The following is a 27,125-nucleotide window of genomic DNA, read 5'->3' on the forward strand; positions in this document are numbered from 1 at the left end:
AAAAGTGTAGATACTTACTCACGGTTATTAAATAGATTGATACAATATCTTTTGCAATAGTTTCTTATGTTAGGTAAAAGATTCTCGTGAATTAATAAAAAAAGGGGAAGACATTGTCAACTTCCGTTTATGAAAAAAATAAAATAAGTAGAGATATCAATTTAGTTCTAAATGTTATAATTTTGCCAATTTAATGACGTTACGGTCTAGTTGTCGTCAATTGTCCTATGTGACACGTCGTCATATCAACGATTTTAGGTAGAAATTGAGGGAAACATAAAGATTATATTGAAATTTCTCACAAAGATTACAAACTCAATTGGCAAATTTGAAAAATTGATGATTGTATTGATCTCTGTACAATAATGTTATGACTGATTGAACAATTTTTTCATTGTTCACCAATATCATGTCTTTTCATGGAGATAAATACCCAATTGAAATCTTGTGTAGTTAACTTGTTCAATGTTTTTCTTTTCCTTATATGGTACTAGGTACATTCGAATTATTGGCAAGCATTTGTTATAAATTGATCCTAATCAACATCTAATAATAATTTTTCACTTCATCTATGCGCATTTCATGAATCAATCTCAACATATTTGGCATTTCTCTTTGTTTTATTTGCTGTATAAAAGGTTGAAAGGATGAAATTCTAGAGAAATTCTTCCCTTTATTCAGGACATTGTCTGCATTTGTAGTTTTTTGTCTTCACAGTGAACATAACATATGTCATGAATAAATAAGCTTACCATAACCTCTTACTGACCATGGGGACATCAACGAGAATTGAAATCAAAATGATCAAGACCAATTCTCGAGAAAAGTACAAAAAAAAGTTTCTAACCAATTACATTGATAACAACTTAGTCATAAATTTCTCAATTGGATCAAAATAATCATAGGCTTTTCTATATTGATATCAATTCAATTAATTTGGCTAATTTAAGCCAAACGTCATTTACATAGATGTCGATCATTATAAATGATACGATTAGTATTGGCGTAAATATTTTTAATAATAAATTAATTTTTGATTTTTGATTTTTTAATATCTTTTTATTTATTTCTTCTTCTTTTTTGGGTCAATGGCCAATCCCCAACCATAGTCCATAAGCCATGGTCGATGAGGGTTGGCCTTGCCAACTTCTATTTAATAGGAAAATTAATCAATTAATTTAAAACTTATTGGACAAAAGGAAAGGACAGCAGGTGTAAGAGGCAAAAAAGTCTTAAGGTTCTACTTCGAAATGACAAGTCCTCGTACACTTCTCATCACATCACGAAAAAGAAGAAAAGATGGCCTACTTGACACATTTTTCACCACGGCGGCGAGACCAACACCTTCGCTTTTCCTTGGGGCCGATATCTAAAGAACGTATGAAAGAGAGCGGGAAAAAGGACGGCCCTTCCTGGATCAACGCATTTTTCTGTCTCATGAAAAGACCAACCAACTAACGTTCAGAGCTACTGGAGAAAAGGAAGAAGATGAACCTCCCAGCCTCACAAGAGAGAGATTGAGAATCCACACTACATTTTCCTGTCTCATGGAAAGACAGATCAACTAACGTTCGGAGTTGCCGAAGAAAAGGCAGAAGATGAAGCTCCCAGCGTCCCAAGAGAGAGCTTGAGAATCCAAACTATTCACCAATATGACACCGACTTTGCTCAAAAGTCAGAACGGCATTTGCTGAACTGCCCGTTTCAGATCATTTTAAGGTGCATCTACTAGTCTATAACATGGTGACCTCGTCAACAAGAAGAAAAGATGGTTTACTTGACATTTTTTTTCATCCCAGCGAGACCCACATGCCTTGGCCTTCTCCTGGGCCAGTATCTAAGGAACGCACGAAAGAGAGTGGGAAAAAGGACAGCCTTTCCCTGGACCAACACATTTTTTCTTTTTCTTTTATCAATGGCAGTGTTGCAAATTGTGATCCATTTTCAGCAAAATCTGAAAACTACTCGCTTAATCATGAAGAAATAAGAGTCGAGAACATGAACAACAACTAGTTAATATCTAGAGAAGCCTAGAGAATGTGCAGCAAATCTCTAGCTTGGAGGTTGTATGTGTGATGCAAGAAAAGCTAGCTTAATCAAGAAATAAAATGCTCTTGTCTAGAATTGTTGAGAATGGCGGTTGCTAGCTAAACCTTGAAGACATGCGTGGGAATGCAAGCAAGCAATAGCAAAAGAAACAGTAAGCAGAAGTCCAAGCCGGTGGTCAAAGTCAAGAGTAGTCTAGGTCCTTCATTGTTGACAATTAGCTAGTTGTAACGTGTACAAGTCCAGCTATTGTTTCAGTTGGTTGTCAGCTTATATAAAAGAGCAAGTGCTCCCTGTTTTTTTGCATGGGGAGATGAGCTTAAAACTCCGTTTCAAGATGTACCTCCATTGTCACCTCCATCAAAACTAGTTTTGTCCATCTAATGAAACTATATTCCCTTTATCCCAAGACTTTTATCTTCGAACTACCCTACCTTGTTCCTTATCTATCCTCTACAAGTTATACCATACACAAATACATTTGCACACATTAAACCAAAAACTAATATCAAAATCATGCTTCCGTGCACATCCAAATTTTTAACAGGATGCTGTGAGGGTTTTTAACTAGTAGAAGCATAAAAAATACAAAAGGATAACTAATGATAAGCTGCAAACTTCTGGAGTTCAGAATGCCTGGCACCATTATGATTTTGAAAGTAACGGAATGAAAGTGCAGCTCATGTACAATTGATCCGAAACAATTTCTTCATTATTAAGCATAAGGCGTATGACCTGTATTTCGGTTTGACATTCAACTGTGAAGTCGCCTGATTGGGAACCTCATTCACAATCTGACCACTTTCCTGATCACCTTCCATGGGTACTATTTGGGTTGAGGTCTTTTCAAATGGCTGGTCAAGTGAATCACCAGATTCCTCTAAAACATAATTCCACAGAGCAGTTGATCATTAAGAAGTCAATCGATTTCCACAGTGTGAAACAAATCATCCACGAAGATCAGTATAAACATGCACACTCATGCATGAAACTATATTACGTGAGAAGGTTGGCCTGATCTAGGAAAATAACAACGAACTCAGCGTACTTACGCAACTAATTTAGATTCTAGTTTAAGTGAACTTTGGGCTGCTGTTGAATTGGGCTTAGTTTGCTTTTAGATTGGGCTTATGTCATTTTTAAAATGGATTTAATATAAAAGCCCAGAAATGTCAATGACCCAAGCGTGAGACTCCGAGTTTAGTTCATTTCCGAATTGGGCCCCAGGGCCCAGCCTAGTGTCCCTTTCCAATTAAAAAAAATTAGAAATTATTTTTAAGAATATTTTTCAAAATCAGAAAAATTGAAAAAATTTCCTAGAAAAATTATTTTTAGGGAAAAGCTTAAATATTACTTTTCGAGTAGTTTTTTCCTTAAAATATGTAAAAATCCTTGAAACTCAAAAATTGAACATGCTCGTAAAGCTTTACAATATAGTGTTGTTTGTCTTTAGAGATAGATGTTAGGTTGTTGTGATTATGCGTTTCCATGTCAATTATTATTTAATTGCACACTTTCAATACATTGATTTTTGTTTTCCTTTAGCCTAGTTTGGGATAGAACCTTATGACTCCTAATTAGTAAGAAGACTTCCTGAATATTATGGTTGGTAATTGAACAAGATAGGTCCTAAAATTGTACTAATTGAATGATTAGTGTAAATAAGTCCTTACACATAGATTTTCCGATTGCATAGGAAGTAAGTTAAACTTCCATGTCTCTAGTTGACCCCAATAGGTTAACGGCAACTCATTAGAAAATCCGCATAGTGCCAATTTGACTTAACAACAAGTATCACAATATTGCGCAAGATATAAGCTTGGGAGGATGCATGCTTAATGGAGGGTTGTGGACTTGCTTTTTAGGTGATACCCCTAAACCCATAAGCTCTTGCCCTTTCGGATGGAAAAAGTAGGTTGTGACATACCCCACTCGTCAATCGTATTAAATCTGTTAAGTTTTGATGTGTCGAAATACTTTATATAGGAACTACGAATAAATGCTTGTGATCACATCGAATTTATGATCGATGATTGATTAATTCGGAGAACGGAGAAACTACTATGTCTATTGACTTATTATCAATAGAGCATGCAACACCAAATACTGTGTATTTGGCTATCAAGTCTTATTTAAAATTTAAAGCTTTATACTAACCAGTACTTGTACGACACTTAATTTCGTACCGTTTGTTGTTGGATTGTGCCTGAAGGTCGAACAATTGGACTATTGTGTGTTATATAGACTAGCCTCACTTAAGGGTGAGATATCTTAATTAGCTTGTGATCCGATGGTCAAAACTCATTGAATTTTTAGGAAAAGAAATTCGATAGTCGCATTTTGCTTAATATTCATAATCGATTGGAAAAATCACATGTTTTTTATGAAATCATTTCATTGAAAATTATTAGATAATATAAACCTACAAGACGTGAAAAACCTATAATTTTTTACGAGACCCAAACGTATATCAACATTAATGGCTATTTTATTCTAGTTTGATGCATCAGGTGCATGCAATAACTTCTCTTTATGTAATTAAGATTTTCCAAGGGTTGCGACGATTGTTGACACCGATTTATTCTCGAATGAAAGCACATGCGTAGATAGAGATATCTATGCAGAAGATTATTGTTAATATAATAGTTATTTCCTTTTCCACATGTTGCTGATTTGGTTTTTTAGTTATTAGAATTAGTGAAGTCATGTGTGTTGGTTATCCTAGTTTTTAGGTGTTAGTGGGGCAAGTGCTTTATGGGAACATGGGTAGTTATGGTGTGTTTTACGTTATGTATTTTGTCTTTTGTAAAAGACTTGGAGTTGCTTTGTACGTAAGATGAAGTTTCAGCCTCATCTCTCCTCTCTTTAGCAATTTAACAGTGGTATCAGAGCCTGAGAGAAACGTGGGAGAGTTTAAAAAAAAAAAAAAGAACTTTCTTGAGAAAATTGCAGCAGCAATATTTCCAATGGCCACCGACAATTTTGTTCAACCAGCAATTCCACGCTTTGATGGTCACTATGACCATTGGAGTATGTTAATGGAGAATTTTTTACGATCAAAGGAGTATTGGTCGGTTGTCGAATCTGGAATTTAAGAGCCACCAGCAGGCATGGCTTTGACGGATCCCCAGCAGCGTGGAAGCTCGAAAGTTGAAGGACTGAAGGCAAAAATTATTTTTTTCAGGCTATCGATCGTTCCATCTTGGAGACTATTCTTTGCAAAGAAACTTCCAAGGATATATGGGATTCTATGAAGAAGAAATATCAAGGCTCTGTTAGAGTGAAGCGTGCACAGCTTCAAGCCTTGAGAAAAGATTTTGAAACATTAGCGATGAAAGATGGAGAATTTGTTACTAGTTATTGTGCCAGAACAATGGAGATCAGCAACAAGATGCGATTCCATGGCGAGAAGATGGACGACGTCACCATTGTGGAGAAGATTTTGCGTTCCTTGACATCAAAGTTTAATTATGTTGTCTGCTCAATTGAAGAGTCGAAAGACATAGATGCGCTCACTCTTGATGAATTGCAAAGCTCCTTATTGGTCCATGAATGGAAGATGAACAAGTTCAACAGAGGAGCAAGCATTGAAGGCTTCTACCAATACTCATTCCAACAATTTCAGAGGAAGGGGTAGAGGTAGAGGTAGAGGAAGGGGAGATCGAGGAAATAGAGATGTTGGCAGGAATTTCAAAGCCAATAATGACCAATTTCAAGGCAAAGGCGGAGGACGGGATCCTTACAAAGCCAAGGTAGAGTGTTTTAGATGTCATAAATTTGGTCATTATGTATCTGAATGTTATACTAAGCTGCCTAATAATAAAGAAAAGGCAGAGAGTTCAATCTTTGTTGAAGAAAAGGAAGCAGAAACGTTGTTGATGGCTGTTCAAGATGAAAATGAGTGCGAGTCAGATATTTGGTATGTGGATACAGGCTGCAGTAACCACATGAGTGGAAGTAAGTCTTCTTTTTCTCATCTAAATGAAGATTTTCATTCCACTGTGAGTTTTGGGGATCATTCTACTGTGAAAGTGATGGGAAAAGGAGATATTAAGATAATAACCAAGAATGGTTTTGTGGAAACGATCTCTAATGTGTTGTATGTTCCTGACTTGAAAAGTAATCTGTTGAGTGCTGGCCAATTACAAGAAAAGGGTTATGTAATCATCATTCAGAGAGGTGTCTGTGAAATTTATGATTCCGTTAGAGGTGCTATTGCAGTTGTTCCTATGAATTCAAATAGATTGTTTCCATTAAAGATTGAAAATATTAAGTCTTGTTTGATGGTTGAAAAGAAAGATCCGTCATGGCTTTGGCACTTTCGCTATGGTCACTTGAGTTTTGGTGGATTGAAAACCCTCAAACAGAAAAACATGGTGACGGGTCTTCCTCAAATTACTGTTCCTTCCCAAGTCTGTGAAGAATGTGTTGTTAGCAAACAACATCGTTATCAATTTTCAAAAGAAAAGTCATGGAGAGCAAAGGATGTTTTGCAGCTGGTGCATTCGGACATTTGCGGTCCCATAAATCCATCTTCTAATGGAGGTAAAAGATACTTAATTACCTTCATTGATGATTTTTCCAGAAAAACTTGGGTTTATTTTTTACAGGAAAAATCAGAAGCTTTCTCCACATTTAAAAGCTTCAAAACTCGTGTTGAAAATGAAGCAAGAAAGACTATTAAGACTCTTCGAACAGATCGAGGCGGTGAATATTGCTCAAAAGAATTTGAAGTTTTTTGTGCAGAGTATGGCATTCGAAAGAGCTTATCTGCATATACACCACAACGAGAATGGTGTATCGAGAGGAAAAATAGAACAATTCTCAACATGGTGAGAAGTTTATTGGCAAGAGGAAGAGTTCCAAAGACTTTCGGCGGGAAGCGTAAATTGGAGTATTCATGTTTTGAACAGTCCAACTTTTGCTGTTCGAATATGACACCTGAAGAGGCTTGGAGTGGGAGAAGACCGGCTGTAGATCACTTCAGAATTTTGGATGCATCGCATATGCCCATGTCCCGGATATGAAAAGGAAGAAATTTGATGACAAGGCTGAAAAATGTGTCTTTCTTGGTATAAGTGAAGCATCTAAAGCATATAAATTATTCAATCCACTAATAAAGAATATTGTGACTAGCGGGGATGTTGTTTTCGATGAAGAGAACATTTGGGATTGGAATAGGCAGCAGCCTACCCAAGTTCTTTATGACAATGATGCTGAACAGGAGCAAATTTCAGCACCTTATATGCCCCAAAATTCATCAAATACAACTTCTACAGTTGCTGAAATTTCACCAACAGGCATCAAGTCAATGAAGAAGAAGCCCAATCTCTTCGCCGCGTTAGAAGAAAGCCTGCTTGGATGGAAGATTATGAGGTAACTGGAATTAGAGATTCAATTACTCACTTTGCCTTATTTTCATACTATGACCCTACAACTTTTGAGAGTGCTGTCAAAGAAGAAAAATGGCAAAAAGCGATGGATGATGAAATTAATGCCATCAAAAGAAATGATACTTGGGAGTTATCCGATCTTCCGGATGGACAAAAAACCATTGGTGTGAAGTGGGTCTTTAAAACAAAACTGAAAGAAAATGGTGAAGTTGACAAATACAAAGCACGTTTGGTAGCCAAGGGATACAAGCAGCAATATGGGATCGACTATACAGAGGTTTTTTCTCCAGTTGCGAGACATGACACGATCAGATTGGTGGTTGCATTGATGGCACATAATTCTTGGCCTATTTTCCAACTAGATGTCAAATCGGCATTCTTGCATGGGTACTTGGAGGAACAGGTATTTGTTGAGCAACCCCCTGGTTATGTCAAGATTGGAAATGAGCATAAAATTTATAGATTGAAGAAAGCTTTTTATGGGCTAAAACAAGCCCCTCGGGCTTGGTATAGTCGCATTGAAACTTATTTTCTTAAAGTTGGTTTTTCAAAATGTCCTTATGAGCATACGCTTTTTGTCAAGATTGGAGATAAAGGGAAAATGCTTATTGTCTGCTTGTATGTTGACGATCTTATATTTACTTGGAAGTTGTGATGGCATGTTTGAAGAATTCAAGAAATCTATGATGGATGAGTTTGAAATGTCGATCTTGGTATGATGCATTACTTCCTTGGCATAGAAATGGTACAATCGGATGATGGGATCTTTATTTCTCAAAAGAAATATGTGGGAGAAATTTTGGACAGGTTTCAGATGAAGGATTGTAATCCTGTAAACACTCCAGTTGAGTTTGGCTTAAAGTTATACAAAGATCATGAAGGGAGGAAGGTTGACAGCACACTTTATAAACAAATTGTGGGCAGTTTGATGTATTTAACTGCAACAAGACCAGACATAATGTATTCTGTGAGTTTAATTAGTAGATATATGGAGAATTCTACACAAATGCATTTGTTAGCTACCAAGAGAATTCTTCGTTACTTGCAAGGAACTAGAGACTTTGGGCTATTTTACAAGAAGGGTGAAAAGTCTGATTTGTTGGGATTTACTGATAGTGACTATGCAGGAGATCAAGATGATAGGAGGAGCACTTCGGGTTATGCTTTTATGTTTGGAACAGGTGCTATTTCGTGGTCATCCAAGAAGCAACCAATTGTCACATTGTCAAGTACAGAAGCTGAATTTGTTGCTGCAACAGCTAGTGCTTGTCAAGCTATTTGGCTAAGGAGAATTCTTGAGGAGTTACAATTCAAGCAACCGGGACCTACTAAAATTTTTTGTGACAATAACTCAGCAATAAAACTCTCCAAGAATCCGGTGTTACATGGAAGAAGCAAGCACATTGATGTGAAGTTTTACTTCTTGAGAGATCTTAGCAATGATGGAACAATTGATATAATCTACTGCAGGAGTGAAGATCAAGTTGCTGATATATTCACCAAGGCCCTCAAGATGGAGTCATTTGTGAAGCTTAGAAGGTTACTAGGTGTTTGCACGGTGAAAAAAGTCAAGGCTTTAAACTGAATGTTAGCAAACATCAGTTTAAGGGAGGGATTGTTAATATAACAGTTATTTCCTTTTCCACATGTTGTTGATTTGGTTTTTTAGTTATTAGAATTAGTGGAGTCATGTGTGTTGGTTATCCTAGTTTTTAGGTGTTAGTGGGGCAAGTGCTTTATGGGGAACATGGGTAGTTATGGTGTGTTTTACGTTATGTATTTTGTCTTTTGTAAAAGACTTGGAGTTGCTTTGTACGTAAGATGAAGTTTCAGCCTCATCTCTCCTCTCTTTAGCAATTTAACAATTATGGCGTTGTCGTTGTCGTTATTTCAAGATAGCAAAACCACATAAACACTTGCACCATTCATTACGCCCTCTTCGGCCATATGATATTTAAACAAGGATATAAACGATGCCTTCATTGATCTTCCATGTGGGTAGAAAATGATATTATTACTCTTCTTCTCGCATCATTCCGCTTTTGAACGAATCCACCAACTTCGCCATCGCCACCCGCGACGACCCTCCCTCGCTCAACGCCTCCCTCGCCGCATTCCTCATCTCCGCCATCCGCTCCCTTACTTCTCTCCCTTTCTCCGAGCACATCAACTCGGTGACTCGCCCCGCGAACTCCTCCCTCGTCACGAACCCTCCTTCCGACTCGGCCACTGACAGTACCAGCTTCAGGTCCCAGGCAAGGTACGCCCTGATCAGCTTCTGCTCCGCGAAGAGCGGCCAGACTATCACGGGCACGCTGGCCCACAACGCCTCCATCACCGAGTTCCAGCCGCAGTGGCTCACGAACCCGCCCACCGAGTCGTGGTTCAGCACGGCCACCTGCGGGGCCCACGACTTCAGCACTAGCCCTCTTTCCTTGGTTCTCTCCGTGAACCCAGGCGGAAAGATCGCATCCATGCCTGAAGACAAAGGAAATCGTTGGGTGTACTAACAAATCTTAAGAAAATCGTGCGATTGAGAGCTCGTGAACTGAATTATTTGACTTCTGACCGTGGTTCGCAGTCCCCCGTATTATCCGTGTACCTCTCGATGGAGACGAGACGCAAACATACCTGGATCATCTTCTGATTTAATAGCTAAGTTGCGCCAGATTTCATCGTCTGGTGGTGGGTTACGGACCACCCACAAGAACCTGACCCCACTCCTCTCGAGAGCGTGAGCGATCTCAGTCAGCTGCTTCGACGAGAACACCCCATGCTCCCGAAGCTCATAAACAAGACGCTCCGGCTGGGCTGCGAGTCGAGCCAGCTGAGACAATCGCCCCTGCTGATGTGATCATTGGCCACCACGAGCGGCCCGATGCAGTACACCGGCGGAGTCCGGCCGTCTGGCACGCACAGTCCCTGGGATATCGCTTTGACCGCCCTCGGCTCGATCGCCTCGAACGTGTTGCATATGAGCCCGGCGGATTCTGCCAGCCGCGTCGACGTTTCCAAGAAGTGGCCGTAGATTCTGCTGCTCCGGTCCAGCATTCTCGACGGCATGTGCTTCGCCTGAATGGGTGGTACGCCAGGGATGTCGACGTTGCCGTCGAGGTCTTTCAAGCTGGTGGTGGTGAGCTTGTGTAGGGTGGGGAGGTAAAGAAACGCGGCGAGAGGGTTTGTGCCGGCAGGGTGGAAATAGTACGTGGGGAGGTGAAGCGCGGCAGTGACCTCGGCAGCGGAGCTGTAGTAGAAGTCGATGACGAGGGCTTTGGGCTTCTGCGACGGCTTGGAGGCGGAGAGCATCTCCGACAAGGCTTGATGGAGGTTGGGGTTGTTGAGGCGGGCGAACTCGAAGTACATGGCCGGGTTGTCAGAGAAGCCGGTGGGGGCGGTGGAGAGAGAGGGGGAGGGAGACGGAAGGGAGGTGGAGGAAGGCGATGGAAGGGTTGGCAGAGGAGACGGAGGAGATGTAAGGAGTGATGACAGGGAGGAGGTGGGGAGGGGAGGAGATGAGGACGGTGACGGAGAGGCAAGAGTGGTGGCGGAGGAGGAACTGGGCGAGCTCCACCAGGGAATTGAGGTGGGCTCTTCCCGGTGATGGGTACATCACGATGTGACATCTGTCTGCCTTCTCCATCATGGATTTGATGCTTCTGAGTAATTGGATCTCTTCCGCGGTGGCTTTATAGCCTCGTTCGGGACGCAAGCAGTGGAGTTACGAGAGCAAGACTGGCTGATGGAAAAGTAGGATGATTTACGGTTTAATTGCGATGTTAGTTGAAATAGGGTTCACCAATATCCCTTTCTTCCTTCTGATTACAGTGTTGTTGACAGCTCGTTTTCTGCAATTATAATCATCATCAACCTGAAGGTTTTAGGTGTCATCCCTATCGAGAGCCTTGGCTACTTAGCTGTAGAGGAAAAGCAATGAGGTGAAAGAGAATTACGTACCTTCTGAAGCTGAAGAATTTTGACTACGAAGGATCGAAGGACACTGATTTGATGACTGCATTAGTGCTGAAAATATTCTGCACTTAATGTAACTCTGTACATTTCATTACTTTGTGTCAGTAGTTAACTGAATGATTTCAGTAAAAAAACCCATTTACAATCATATGTAAAGACAATATTCTTGGTTGAACATAGTAACGTGGTGCATCTTTTACTAATAGGTTTTACATGGGGGCAACAATGTCACCCCTAGTCACGTCAAAATCCCTAGCAAAGCTCCGATGGATAATACAACATCCTGCAGCAGCCTTACAATTTCCAATAAGGTCCACAGTTTGTATCATAGCTCATAAGAAACATTGTTTGCATTTTTTTATTATTTTGCTTATTTTATAAGGAAAAGCATATATTACCTATCTACCCAAGAATAGTTATTTAGAAGCTCACACCAGCAGTTCTAATAGTATCTTGCAGTCTGAGCATTTGACAGTCTGATGGCTCATCCAAGACCTATAACGTGAAATTCGTGAGTGAAGTTATCAGCAAAGTCAGGTTAGGTACAAGATTTTATAGACGCCCTAAACACATTAAATGAACTGATATTTGTAAAAGGGTAGAACTCAACATTTTCGTCTTTAGCAAGATGCGATTCCTATCCCAGGAAGTCTCTGACTAAAATAAGAACAAAAAAGAAATAATTCACTTAGACTGGCTTGAGTATTTTCTGGTTGGTTGTCCATTAAAAAGGAAAAGACAGCAGGTGTAAGAGGCAAAAGATTCTGAAGGTTCTATACCTATACGCAAATGACAAGTCCTCGTACACTTTTCATCACATCATGAAAAAGAAGAAAAGATGGCCTACTTGACACAATTCCTTGGGGCCAGTATCTGAGGAATGTTCGAAAGAGAGGGGGAAAAAAGGACGGCCCTTCCTGGATCAAGGCATTTTTATGTATCATGAAAAACAGATCAACTAACTTTCAGAGTTGCAGGAGAAAAGGAAGAAGATGAACCACCCAGCGTCACAAGAGAGAGCTTGAGAATCCGCACTACATTTTTCTGTCTCAAGGAAAGACAGATTAACTAAGTTCGCAGTTGCCAAAGACAAGGAAGAAGATGAAGCTCCCAGCGTCACAGGAGAGAGCTTAAAAATCCACACTATTTATCAGGATAGGGATCATGAACGATAGCTTTCACATTACGTCACAAGACTGAGTAGCAATTGTGGAGGTGATTATCAATATAACAGAGACTTTGCTCAAAAGTCAACAACGCCATTACTAAACTGGACCCCGTTTCGGATTACTTTAAGGTGCATCTGCTAGTCTATAACATGATGCCCTCTGTCAAAAAGAGTCCTTCAAATAATTGCATCTAATAATACATGTTCTTCACAAATCAAACCATGAACTATCATTGGGTCCAAAAATTTTAAAGAACACAGAAAAATTACATATATCACCAACTTCATTGAATTTATGAAAATATTCTCTGCAGATCTTTGAAGAAATTGGACACCATCACAATGTGCGATAGCATCATGAATTCATAGTAGGTCAAACTAAGCCCGAGTGGAGCTTAATGCAAATTGGTGGTGGGTTTTTGAGTCAATACATGTTAAGCAAAATTAAAAACAAAGCCTTGTCTATCCGACTTGATATATGGCCCTTAGTCAGGAGCTAGAGAAACCCCTTATGGAAATTGGGAACGTTTGTGTGTCCTCATGCTTCTTAAGTTGATTTAATTCACCTTCCGTTCACCGGAAAGAACTCAAACCCAACTGGGTTTCCGAGATGTTCTTTGAGTTCGAAGTCTCCAGATCCGAAACACCCTGTTTTGACTTTTATACAGCACGATCTGTTTATATAATTGTTATTGTTCTTAGGCACGAAATCTAGTTGATCAGGAAGGAATCGGTAATATTCCATCGACCTATTCACATGCCCTCGATGAGTAGTTGCTCAGCTTGAAATTTTTGAACTTTTTCACTTTCAGTACAGTTGTATATGGAAATTAGAAATTTTATGAGCTTAAGCACACTAAAGGTCGACCTGATTCATTATCAGATGTCTAGTAGAGCAACAGAGTTTACCATGCATACTTGAGCTCAATAAGTGCTCAAGCTACTCAAATTCAAATCGAATTTGAAAAGAATCGAGCTGACTTTGAATAGTCTATGAGTTAAGCTCAAGCAACTCATGAGAAGCTGAGACCTATATTATCTGTGTACTTGTTTTTATTGTGTTATCAATGTCGAAAAATTGTGCTTGTTTTAGGCTTTTAGTTATGCTTTCAGCTTGAAAAAAAGCTAAATTTGATGGCTCCAATTTTTGTTTTGCCTTATTCAGGCGATCCATTCAAAATTCAAATGTTAATGGAAGTGGACATGGACCAATCCAGTGATGCTATGAGTCTCATAAACTCATTAGAATATGAAGGTGAAGAAGACTTCGAAGAGGCACCCAAGATGAGCAAGGTGCCCAATCTTCGTCCTCTCGGTAAACAAAAATCAACAATATGGCTTCATTTTCATAAAGGGGAAAGCCGAGAATGGGAAAACTGAAGTCTTTTGCATTTATTGTGGGGCCAAGTATAGTTACAATATTGATAACAGAACTTCTGCTATGTTGAAGCAGTTGAAAAAGTGCAACAAGTATCCCCACAATTTAGATAAGAAGCAAAAGTTGTTTGCCCCACATAAAGTGAATGAGACTCAAATGACACTGGGGCATATTACTAGTATTGGTAGTGCTAATGTCTTAACGACATGGAAATTTGATCAAAATCATTGTAGGCAAATGCTTGTTCAGATAATCATAATGGATGAACAACATCTTCCAATGGTTGAGTGTGTTGGATTCCATAATTATGTTAATCAATTACAGCCCCTCTTCAATCACATCTCACGATTTACTGTGGCTAGGGATTACATGGAATTGTTTCTTTGTGAAAAAGCAAGATTGAAGACTTACTTTCATAAGCTTAATCTAGGGTCGCACTCACGACCGATACATGGAGTTTCATTCAAAATTTGAACTATTTATGTCTCATTGCACACTTTATTGATGACAACTGGAAATTGCACAAAAGAATCATGAATTTTGTGGCGATGCCTAGTCATAAGGGTAAGGATATTGGGAAAATGGTTGAGAAATACATCTACAAGTGGGAAATAGAGAAAAAAGTGTTCACAATTGTTAACACCTAAATTTTGATGACCCAATCATTTATTTATTGCATAAAAATTAGGGATTTTTTTTACCCCTACAAATATATACATACATACATATATATATATATATATATATATATATTATTATATATTATATATTATATATATATATATATAAATTAAATTGCGTAGCATTTAGTTTTAGGAGCATTTTTTTTATTGCATTTGCATCGGGCGGTGACAGATGGGTTTGAATTGGTAGTTCTAAGCTTTAATTTGACGAGTTGGACTAAGCCCACCAAGAGAGCAAATTAGCCCGAGCCCGTTATTTTTTTTTTATGACTAAAAATTATCTTGTGAGAAATGGAGATTTGATATTTTCGGTGATATGATGATGGATTTTTCAATATCCTTGGAAAGGGCAAGTGTGACAAGGAGATATTATGAACTCATCTTTGTAAGATTTGAAATTTGAGAAAAATCATATTACAACCTTGAATCTTTGGCAATATGTGATAAAATCAGTGGAGAATATTCATTTTTGCATAATCCAAAGATGCAAAGGAAATCAAACAAGGCTAGAAGAACTGTCGAAAATAAAAAAGAGATATTGCATTCGAGAGGAGATCTTCGTGTATGTTGATATGAAAAAGGAGATAAAAGCTTCAGTCCCTTGCCTATAAATTGGCTCGCATACAGATGAAAAGCAGGGGCTTTTTCTTTGTTCTTTTGGGAAAAGCACACAGGAAAAGAAGGAAAAAGAACTCTTGAGGGGTCAAAGTCAAGTAGCAGAGAAGGTACAGAGAGAAGACGTGTGGCCAGCAGAGAGAGAAAAGAAAAAAAAAGAACAACAACAACAACTGTTCTTCTTCTTCGTAATGACAAAAAGCATATTGGAGATTTGGGAAATGCTTTTCCTCTATATTGATTGTATACATTTACATTGGTAAAGTTATAGTGTAAGAGACAAAAGAATAAAATAGGAAAAAATAATAAATGAATCACTATTTTCCTATTTTCCAATTTACCAAACTAATTCACGATTGACCGGATCACAATCGACTGAATCACAATTGACAGAATTGGGATCTTCAAGATATATTTCCAACACTCCCCCTCAAGCTGGTAGCCTATAAATGTCAAGGATACCTAACTTCAATAGGTACCTATGCTGTTTCCAACATAATGCTTTAGTGAAGATGTCCGCAGGTTGCTCTATTGTTCCAATTCCTTTTGTCACGAGAACTCCATCTTTGATTTTATCTCGAGTGAAATGACAATTCACTTCTATGTGTTTTGTTCTCTCATGAAAAACTGGATTTGCCGCTAATTTAAGTGCAGCATCATTATCACAAAACAATATTTGGTCCACTGACCTGTCCTCCAAGATCCAAGAGTAGTCCTCATATCCAGACTATTTCGCAGGTAGCCTTTGCCATGGCTCGATACTCTGATTCCGTAGATGATAGTGATACAGTTGACTGCTTCTTTGTCTTCCAAGAGATTAATGACTTTTCCAGCTTACCCACCCATAGGTAGTGTAGTTAGTCTGAGTTCTCCCCATCATCGTCGAGGTCAAGAGTTCAAACCCTCTCGTTGCATTTCCATGACTTAAGTGGGGGTCCCAGAGGTGGATTACTAGGCCAGTTCCCCCCTCCCCCGAGATTTTACGTCTAAATAGTAGCTTGCGATGAGGCCTAACGGTGCTACCAAGCACTGGAGGGTCATGTGATCCCAAAGGGTGATCTCCGGCGGCTCCTCGGTCATCAAAAAAAAAAAAAAGACTTTCCCAGCTTTATACAAAAACCAGTAATGGATCTTCTAGTCATTGGACAAGTGGCATAATCGGTGTCACAAAAAGTTGTCATCTTCATATTACAGTCACGAGATAGAAGTATACCAAGGCCTGGACATCCCTTCAAATACTTCACAACCTTCAACACCGCATTCATATGTGATTGCTTTGGCATATGCATGAACTGACTGAGTATTTGTACTGCATAAAATATGTCAGGTCTTGTCATTGTAAGATATATCAATTTTCGGACAAGTCGCTGATATTCAAAAAGATCTTTGAGCACTAAGTCCTTGATGGTTGAAGGGGAATTAAGGTCATATTCATGCGTTGTCAATTTGACATTATGCTCAACTGGAATGACTACTAGTTTACATCCTGATAACTCTTCTTCAAAAATAATCTCCAAGATGAACTTCCTTTGACTGAGGCAAATTCCTTCATCAGATCGAGCAATCTCGATACTGAGAAAATATTTTGGTGGTCCCAAATCTTTGATATGAAAAATGGAGTGCAAATACCTTTTGAACTTGACAACATTAGAATCATTATTTCCCATGACAAGTATATCATCGACATATATCAACAAATAATTGATGAGTCTTTTGTAGTTCGTGTAAACAAGGCATAATCATTCTCAGAATGCTCAAAACCTACATTGGTTAGTACAACAGTGGATTTGGCATACCATTGTCTAGATGCCTATTTTAATATGTATATGGATTTGAGAAGACGACATACCCGAGACTCCCATTGTTTGCGTAATCCTTAAGGAATATCCATGTAGATTTCTTCATCCATATCACTGTGGAGAAAAGCATTATGCACATCCATCTAATGGAGGGACTAATTCCGTATGGCTGCAACGGACAAGAAGGAACGTACAGTGACTTCTTTAGCTACTGGAGAAAAAGTCTTATGGTAGTCAAAGCCTTCTTTTTGAGTGAATCCCAAATCGAGCTTTATAGCGCTCAATAGGACCATCTGCCTTGAATTTGATCTTATAAACCCATTTGCAGCCAGTCGGTTTCTGTCTTGGGGGCAAGGGGACAATATCCCAGGTGTGATTCTCCATTAGAGCAGTAAGTTCGGATTCCATCGCATGTCGCCATCTAGGATCTTGTGTTGCCTCAACGAATGAGGATGGTTTCTGTTCTTTTGATATACAACCGATACAACACATGTGTCCTAGCGATAACTAATTAAATGACACATATGAGGTAATGGGATATTGTGTACTTGAAGAACTCGTCGCAGAACATATGTAATATTGGGTCCATGTAGGCGGACGAGTGTGCCGTCCGGAACGTCGAGGCCGCTCAATGATATGTGCCGGAGGATCCGATGACTCATAAATAACTGGTGAAGCAACTGTTAATGAAGGAGACTAAGAAATGTCTTTAGATAAACTTGGCGATGTTGTTTCTGGAGGTGTAGATTCCATCGGTACAGACAGAGATGGTCCTGATGATATAGATGGTCCTGGTACGATAAGGAACCCTGTGCCGAAGATAAAGATTCATCGGACAAAAAATGTCTGTCATGCCTGTCACGACCTAAATTTTCGGGTGAACCACCTAAAGTTTAGGTTAATGGACTACTAAGTCTTTAAACTTAGCTCGAGCTCTCCCAAGCCCATACCAATTCGCAACTTAAGGTTCAAGTTCTTAACATGCAATTGATTTTTTAATCAGGAGTCGCCACTAATCTATTTTTTGGTGGATCGATTAGAAACCCAAGTAAAGTAACGAGAGTTTCACTTTACTTCTACGAACCAGAGACTAAGGGTACAAGGACTTGGTTATACTAGATTTCTCTAATGCCCTTTTGGTACCATTCTTTTATTTTGAAAAATGTTTTTTTGCAGGCAACTTAAATTGATTTTAAATCTAATTCCCTAACATGTGAGGTAATTATGTGGGTGTGCAATCTATCAATTTAACACCCAAATAAACAATGAATAAAATGCAAAAGTTACCTCGAAGCAATGAAAGTAACTGCAATGTTAATTCAAAATCCATATCAACAACCTTAGATATGATTTCTAATTAACACGCAATTCCTTTTTTATTTATATTTTCACTTGATTAATGGAAATTATACAATATGCAATGCAATATGACTTAATTCTAATGACATGCAATTTTTAATTAAATGAACCTAGCAATAGTCACTAAATGGCATGCATTTCATGAATCTAATCCTAATGACATGCACATGACATTTTTTATTTTATTTTCTTTCTTTTTTTTAAAAAAAAAGAATGCAATCTATCCTAAATATTGAAACTAATTTATTCTAAGACATTTTTTTGTATTTTTTATGAAATTCGAAATTAGAAAAATGTGAAAATGATCTAATTAGATGAAGATCCTATTCAATTTGTATTAGGAATTAGGTTGAACTAAATCCTAATTTAAACTAAAATATTATCTTAACTCAAATAATCCTAAAATGCAATCTATTCAAGAAAATACCTAAACTTATAATAAATTAAGAAAAGTATTATCTAAAACTAAACTAAGTGTAGTTTTACCCTAATATGCAATGATATGCAAAACATGCCCTAATTCTACATGACAAATGCATGATGATTTTTTTTTGTTTTTCCTTTTTTTCTTTGTTTTTATTTCGAAATTAATAATTGCCAAATAATTAAACATGCATTCCAAGTTTAAAAAAAAAAAAAAAAACTAGCAACCTAAATAAATTGATTTGACTTCTTTTTTAATTATTTTTTTGATTTTTTGATTTTTGATTTTTATTTTTTAAAAATTTTGAAATAATAAAACTCTTATCCTAAACATGCAAGATAACCCTAAACCATGCAACATTCTAATTCAAACATATTTCAAAATAAATAAAGCAATCAAGACAAGCCAAACCAAAGATATCATACATCGTTCGGATCAAGGAATAGTATTTCGCTAGTAAAATCCATAAATTGATCTTAAGCCTTAAAGATCAAAATATCAATTTTATTCTTGCTTAATTAATTATTTCATCTAAAGCCTTATAGATGAAATAAAAAATTCAAGTGCGGTTGCGAATCGGTGGCACATCATAATTTCTAAATATGCATAGGGAAACATTTCACTAAAGAGAAAAAAAAATATATAAAATATAGATAAAATGAATCTGCATAATAAAATAAAGTAAATCTACCTAATTTGATTTTTCTTTTTTCTTTTCCAAAACGAGCTTGGCAACCAATCCGAGCTTTGGCGCGGGAAGTCGGGTCTTTGGTGCGAGCCGCGAGTAAGGCGAGCAGCGGTAGCGTGGGCGCGAAGCTGGCTGTCGAGCACCGAGGAGAGGTGAGTAGCGACGGTGTGGGCTCTAGCGGTGTCGGGTCACGACAGGGACAGCGGTGCGGCGACGGCTGAGCGTTGGGCAAAGGCGAGCAGGGGCGGTGTGGTCTCTAGTGCTGTAGATCGGCGACGGTAGAGGCGGAGCTAGGGTGCTCGAGTCGCGGTGGTGCGGCTCCAGTTGGGCTGGCGAAGAACGGACACGCGGTGGCAAGTGGCCAAAGGCGTGGCTGATGCAGGCGCGGCGGCGATGTCGGGCTTCGAGCAGAAAGGCTGCAACCGTGGACGTAGCTGCAAACGTCGGCGCTAGTGCAGCGACGGCAAGGTAGAGAGGGAGGCGCGACGCGGAGGTGCGGTGGCCGGCGCGAGGGAATGCTGGTGCGGCGTTGGCAGTAAGGCGCGGCGACGGTGCTCGTGGTAGCGTGGCGGCAAGCGGGCTTCGGGTCGAGCAAAGGCCGAAGGCAGGAGCGTCGCTACTGCTCGGAGGTCGACGGCGTAGCCCGGAGACCGAAGATGCAGGGACCGGCGGTGCAGCAAAAATAACCCCCTAGAGAAGATGAACAATAGGGGTCTTGTCAATTGTTTTTTTTTTCTTTTTCCCTCTTCTCTCTCACGTCCCCTCACGTCCACTCTTTGCAGCACTCTTTTGACTTTTTCTTTCACAAACAAACGAATTCTTTCTTTTTCCTCTTGAATTTTCAACTCCAATCAATCGAAGGAAAAAGCCCCCAAAACTTCCACACGTATTTTGCTCTCCAAAATTTCGAGTAGAAAGGCTGCAACCGTGGACACAGCTGCAAACGTCAACGCCGGTGCAGCGACGGCAAGGTAGAGAGGGAGGTGCGACGCGGAGGTGCGGTGGCCGACGCGAGGGAATGATGGTGCGGCGTTGGCAGTAAGGCGCGGCGACGGTGCTCGTGGTGGCGCAGCGGCAAGCGGGCTTCGGGTCGAGCAAAGGCCAAAGGTAGGAGCGTCGCTACTGCTCGGAGGTCGACGACGTAGCCCGGAGACCGAAGATGCAGGGACCGGCGGTGCAGCAAAAATAACCCCCTAGAGAAGATGAACAGTAGGGTCTTTTCAATTGTTTTTTTTTCTTTTTCCCTCTTCTCTCTCACATCCCCTCATGTCCACTCTTTGCAGCACTCTTTTGACTTTTTCTTTCACAAACAAATGAATTCTTTCTTTTTCCTCTTGAATTTTCAACTCCAATCAATCGAAGGAAAAAGCCCCCAAAACTTCCACACATATTTTGCTCTCCAAAATTTCGAATTCCCCCCCCCCTGATTACGAAAAATAAAGCTCTCTTTTATACTGATTACGGATGACTGCTTTGTATGGCATATTTCAAACTTCCATCTTCTATTGCATTAAATCAAGGATGCAAATCGGAGCATGATTTCGCAATCAGCTCGATTTTGCACCGATTCCTTCCATTTTATCAAAATCCTTGCCCTTTGTTCACCTGATTTTTAATTGTTTATGCATTTATCAAAATCTGAATATCCATAAGAATTTCAAATTTCCATGCATAATCAATCAAATCGATTTCCTCTATTTTTTTTTCAATTTTCCTTTTATTGGTTCAAAATGCAATTTTATTTTTTCAAAATTAGGTGTCAACAATGCCCTAATGGTAAAGAGGGCTGTGATGAAGAAACCATTTCTTCAAACGGAAACACATCTTCGTGGAATACAACATCCCTGCTAATGAAGAAAGTCCCTGTAAAAATCTCCATAACTCGATATCATTTCTAAAGAGGAGGATATCCCATGAAAACGCACTGAGTGGTCCGAGGGCCCATTTTATTTTGAGGACCTACATTTTTCGCATAGCATAAACAACCAAATACTTTAAGGTGATTGTTATTAGGCTATTTGTTGTAAAGCATCTCAAAAGGGGTCCTACCATTAAGAATCCTAGTTGGCATGCGATTAATCAAGTAGGCTGTTGTGACCACACAATCTCCCAAAAATATTATGGAATAGAAGCTTGGTATTTTAAAGCACGAGCTATCTCTAACAGGTGCCTATGTTTGCACTCAACGACTCCATTTTGTTGTGAAGTGTAAGTGCAGGAGCTTTCATGAAGTATGCCATGAAAAGATAATAATGTGTTGCAATCAGAAGTGAAAAATTCACACCCATTATCTGTACGGATTCGTTGTACATATTTACCAAACTGATTCCTCATTATGGAAAGGAAACTTGACAAATTACCAAAAGTTTGGATTTTCGATTGCATTAGATATACCCAGGTGACACGAGTGTAATCATCAACAATTATAAGGAAGAATCGAGATCCATCACCGTGAGGGGTATGATAAGGTCCCCAAATATCCATATGAAGCAATGAAAAAGGATTTGTTGCATGAGATGTACTTTTTGGAAATGATGCTCGAGATTGTTTAGCTAAAGGACATATTGGACATTTTGGATGAGGAAAAGATGCATTGTGACCCAATTGTTGATGAGAAAGGAGGTTTTTATTTTTACTAATGGCATTACAAGAAACATGCTTATTCAAAAATTCTAAATCTCCTGGGGAATTGTTCCAGAAATAGAGTCCCTGTGCCATACTATCCAAGCCCATCACTCTGCCACTCGAATGGTCCTGAAAGAGACAATTGTCTGAATTGAATATGGCATGGCAAGAGTTATTCTCACATACTCTTGAGACAGATAGAAGATTGAATTCAAATTCTGGAATATATAGGACATTTTTTAGGATAAAATTTTGACCAAGATGTACATTTGTGATGTTCCCATTTGGGAGACGCACCGTGACGGGATTCTGGCATTTTATATATTTGAGAAAACAGATTTTTGTTGCATACTATGTAGTCACTAGCATCTAAATCGATAATCCATACATCAACTAAAAATGAATTCTTGTTGTAAAGGAAGGTACCTGAGAATCCTGCACCATTATTGCTAGTCTTGAATTGATCCAACGTCTATACAATATTCTGATATTGTTCTTGGTGATCATTTGATGAGGTGATCCATCATCCTTTTGTACGGAAACCTGAGAAACTGTGGATTCTCTCTTTTTGTCATTGTCATTAGGTTTTCCATGCAGCTACATGTTTCAAAAGTATGATGCGGACATTTATAGTAGTCGCAATATTTATTTTTAAATCAGGAATTTTTCCTACTGACCTTTCTTGCGGACGTGGCATTTCGCAGCCCATAGGATCTGTTATTAAGAGGCGCTGATGTGGCACGATCCCATCCGTCCAATTCTGTTGAAGCCGCGGACAAATGGTGACCGTCCGATCCAACGTGTTGATCTCGTCCATCCATTCCAGCGTTGAGATCCCAGCCGTCAGATCCAACGTGTTTATTTGGGCCGTCCATTCTAGATCAACGATCCTAGCTATCCACTCCAAATCTTTGATCCAAGCCGTCCGTTTGCAAGGACTTAAGGTTTCCTCCATTTCTTCTTGCCGCAACCACGACCCTTTGTCTCTCAGATCTGTGGAGGTTCCACCGAAGGTCATCTCGCTGGAGGGAAGGACGGTAAGGCTCATGCCCTCACCTACCCAAGCGTGTTCGGCAACGGCCATCCGATGGTGCTCCTTTTGGATGGCCAACTGGTAGATGCGGCCGAGTGGCGGTGGAGGGTCTATTGCGAGGATCTACGACTAGAAAGCCAAGAATGACTCATTAGGAATCAATAAGAATCTCGTCGTTTTTTCTCTTTCTTTGATTTCGCGATCTTGTTTGAGGGTGTTCTCGGGCCACGGAGTTGCTCTTCGGCAGCCTCAAGCTCATTCCATAGAGCAAAGAGGCTGTTGAAGCAAGATATAACCGAGAGGTTCCCTTGCTTCAACTCTAACAAAGCTTGAGTGATGGTGAACAACTTCGCTTGATCGAGGCGTCCATACATCTCACATATGTTGTCCCAAAGGGTTCTGAAATCTTCGGTAGGTGGAAGCCCGACCGTGATTTTTGGAGTGAGGTAGTTGCCAAGCCATGTGCAAACCAGTTGGTTGCACTTGCACCACTGCCTTTGAAGCCATTCATTGGCCGAAAATGGGACGGCTCCGTTGAGGAAGCCATCCTTGTCTTTGGTGAAAAGGGCGCGTTGGAGATCTCGAGCCCAAGCCGTGTAATTCTCTGGTCCAGTAAGCTACATTCCAATGAGCTTCAATTTAGGTCCATTGGCGAGCGATGTGTAGAGGGGATCCCTAGGTTCGGGGCGGCCGCTGCCTATGACGGGAAGAACATAGGGTACGTACTCGGGTTGGGGAACCGGGTAGGGATCGTCCCTTGACCCGGTATGGACCTGAATCCTTGATTTGGGTTTCCTTGGCCCGACCCACTTCTTGGGTCAATCTCTTGGAACTGGGTTGATTGAGGGGGCGGCCCACCACCACTAGGCCGAGAAGCTGCAAGGAATTCCTCTCCAGACAAGTTGTATGGAAATTGTGGTCCAATCCATGTCTGTCTCGACTCGGTGGCCCATTGGCCTTGGAAAAAATACTATGGAATTATGGCCACTGAATTGGGCCAGAGATCTGTGCTGGAGTAAGAGCAGAAGTAACGTGAGTGTCTTCAAGAGCAGAAGGCATGGGTGTTTGGTTTTGGGATGAAGACTCCTCTACTAGGATACTCTCAAAGTTCCTGTCTTTCTCCATGGTATCAAGAAAGTGAATTCCTAATCGTTTGGCTTATTGTCTTTGCAAGAAAATCTGCGTCAACAAGTCAAAGAAGAAAAACGATGGCAATTCTTAAGATGCGGAAGCTTGCCCAGAAAGAACAGCTCTGATACCATGACAGAAAGCATAATGGAGATTCGGGAAATGCTTTTCCTCTATATTGATTCTCTACATTTACATTTGTAAATTTATAGTGTAAGAGACAAAAGAATAAAACGGGAAAAAATAATAAATGAATCACTATTTTCCTTTTTTCCTATTTACCAAACTAATTCACAATTGACTAAATCACAATCGATAGAATTGAGATCTTCAAGATATATTTCCAACACGTAAGACCTTCCGCCGGCGTCCGCTGCTGCCCGGACCGCGCTTGCCACTGCCGCTTAACCCCTTGCAACACTAGTCGAGCCGCCGACCATCGCCGCTCCACCAACAACATGTGGGCCACCCCCGCACCAGTCACCACACTAGCCATTGCTGCTTTATCCCTCGCGATACTAGCACTCACGAAGTCGCCACTGCTCTCCGTCGCCGCTGCTGTCCCTCTGCATAACACCACTGCTCGCCACCGCTGCTCTCGTCCGCCTCATTGCGCCAACCACTGCCGCTCGACCCCTCGTGACACCAGCATTTGCGAAGCCGCCACTACTCTCGACCGCTGCTATTGTCCCTATGCATGATGCTTTCGCTTGCTGGTTGTCGCGCCTCCACCTCGCCTAACCTGCCGATCCGCAACCCTCTTCCTATCCATGACTATGGCTGCCCCCCTCACCACGCCCCTGCTGCCCCTCACCAAAGCTCCGAATGCTAACGCCTCGTCAGCCATACCGCATTTTGTCGCCCCTCCGAATCCAAAAACATTATCCGTGCGATATCGAAAATTAGGCAAGAATCTTGTTTAATTTGATTTTCATATATCTCTATCGCTTAATTTGTGAAATCATTACCTCATATGAATATTTGAATGATGCTATCATATCCACAAAAGATCAATTAGTTTTTCTAAAATTAGGGGAATCTTCCTAATTTCACAACGTGTATATGATTAATAGTCCGATTTCATGCTTGAAATATGACTCGCAATTGCACGGAAAAATTGCCAATCCGATTTCACACTCAAGATACGATTTGCGATTTTTGTTAAAAATGGCCAATCCGATCTCATGCGCGAGATACAATTCGTCAATTTATTAGGTTTAAATATCAATCATATCTTGCATGATTTGTTGTCGTATTGTTGAATTGATTTTGTTTCCGCAAAAGAAAACCCAAAAAAATATTTGAGTTAGATTAGGTTCATGTTAGAATATTACTTGTTTTAGAGTTATTTTGCATGTTTAGAATATGAAATTTATTTATTTCGAATTTTTAAAATAAAAATTCCATAAATAAAAAAAACATTAATTTAGGATGTTAGTTTTTCCTTTCTTTAATTTAAATTGCATGTTTAATTGTTGAGTAATTTTAATTTCGAAATTTAATTAAAAATAAAAGAAAACATAAAAATCATCATGCACATGTCATGTAGAATTAGGTCATCAATTGCACATCATCTAGATGTGTAAATGCTAGAATAGTTGCATTAGTTTTTTCCTATCACTAGATTAGGTCATTTAATAAAGGGATAAGTGTTCCAGAAATCCTACAACTTGTCACGAAAATGCATTTCAGTCCTAAAACTTGCAAAAAGTGCATTTAAATCCTAAAACTTGTCAAATTGTTTCAAACGAGTCCTAAGATCGATGCCGTTAGCCTTTTCCGTTAAAAATGCTGACGTGGCATTTTAAATAATTTTTATTTTCCAGGTGTATTTTTAATTAATTTTTATCCATTTTAAAAAAGAAATTAGATTTTAAAACTAAAAAAATTAAATTTATTCTTATCTTATTTTCAACAAAAACTAAAAAGAAAAGTTAAAATATATATTTTTAAAATTGTTAAAAAAAAAAAAAAAAAAAAAAAAAAAAAAAATTAGCGCGGCTCTCCTCCCCCCGCGCCGCCCATCGCCGGAGGGGCCGGGCGACGATCGTCGGCCCTAGGCGGGGGTGGGCGGGCCTCGCTTGCCCCGGGCGAGCCGCGACCGTCGCCCGCCATGGGCTAGGCCTCGTTGGCCCTCGCTCGGGGCTGGCGGGCCCCGATCTCGGGCACCCGCACCGGGGAGCGAGGTGCCCGATTTAAGCCGTCGGCCCTCGCGGGGTCGGCGGGCCGTCGCCCCGCACGGTCGTCGCCGGCCCTCACGAGGGTCCGGCCCCTAGCGAGGGCCGATGAGGCCTCGCCCGGGCGGGCGACGCGCCGCCCTCGCCGGGGCCGGCGAGGCCCGACCACCCCCGCCCGGCCGTCACCTGGCCTCCGGCGATGGGTGGCGGCGGCAACGGTGGCGGGGGGAGGAGCCGCTTTTTTTTTTTTTAATAAATATTTTAACTTTTTTAAAAATATTATTGGTAAAAATAAGATAAAATGAATAAATTTGATTTTTTTAGTTTTTAAATCTAATTTTTTAAAAAATAATTAAAAAAATTCACGTGGAAAATAAAAATTATTTAAAATGCCACATCAGCATATTTAACGGAAAAGGCTAACGGCGTCGATCTTAGGACTCGTTTGAAACAATTTGACAAGTTTTAGGACTTAAATGCATTTTCGTGACAAATTGTAGGACTTCTGGAACATTTATCCCTTTAATAAATGTTGTGTGACATATAGTTCGCATGTTAGGTTGCATGTTGCATGTCATTTTAGTTATAAAAAAATTTGTATGTCATTGCATTGCATTGTACATAATTTTTAGGCTTCATT

The 27,125-nt window shown here is 39.9% G+C and overlaps 2 protein-coding genes across 2 annotated transcripts; one reads left to right on the forward strand and one right to left on the reverse strand.

Annotated features, from left to right (window-relative positions):
* The first annotated feature begins 7,524 nt into the window (after window positions 1-7,524).
* Window positions 7,525-8,094, forward strand: LOC120287387 (uncharacterized mitochondrial protein AtMg00820-like). The gene is made up of 2 exons (XM_039300177.1): window positions 7,525-7,842; window positions 8,023-8,094. Exons 1-2 carry the CDS (start codon window positions 7,525-7,527, stop codon window positions 8,092-8,094), a joined length of 390 nt encoding a protein of 129 aa, XP_039156111.1.
* Window positions 8,095-9,392: 1,298 nt separating this feature from the next.
* LOC104415350 (UDP-glycosyltransferase 88B1) lies at window positions 9,393-11,139 on the reverse strand. The gene is made up of 2 exons (XM_010026630.2): window positions 10,071-11,139; window positions 9,393-9,917 (listed from the first exon to the last, which is right to left on the reverse strand). Exon 1 carries the CDS (start codon window positions 10,800-10,802, stop codon window positions 10,188-10,190), a length of 615 nt encoding a protein of 204 aa, XP_010024932.2. The 5' UTR covers window positions 10,803-11,139; the 3' UTR covers window positions 9,393-9,917; window positions 10,071-10,187.
* Window positions 11,140-27,125: the final 15,986 nt, after the last annotated feature.

The sequence above is a fragment of the Eucalyptus grandis genome, chromosome 1 (assembly GCF_016545825.1).
Source record: "Eucalyptus grandis isolate ANBG69807.140 chromosome 1, ASM1654582v1, whole genome shotgun sequence".
Lineage (NCBI taxonomy): Eukaryota > Viridiplantae > Streptophyta > Magnoliopsida > Myrtales > Myrtaceae > Eucalyptus > Eucalyptus grandis.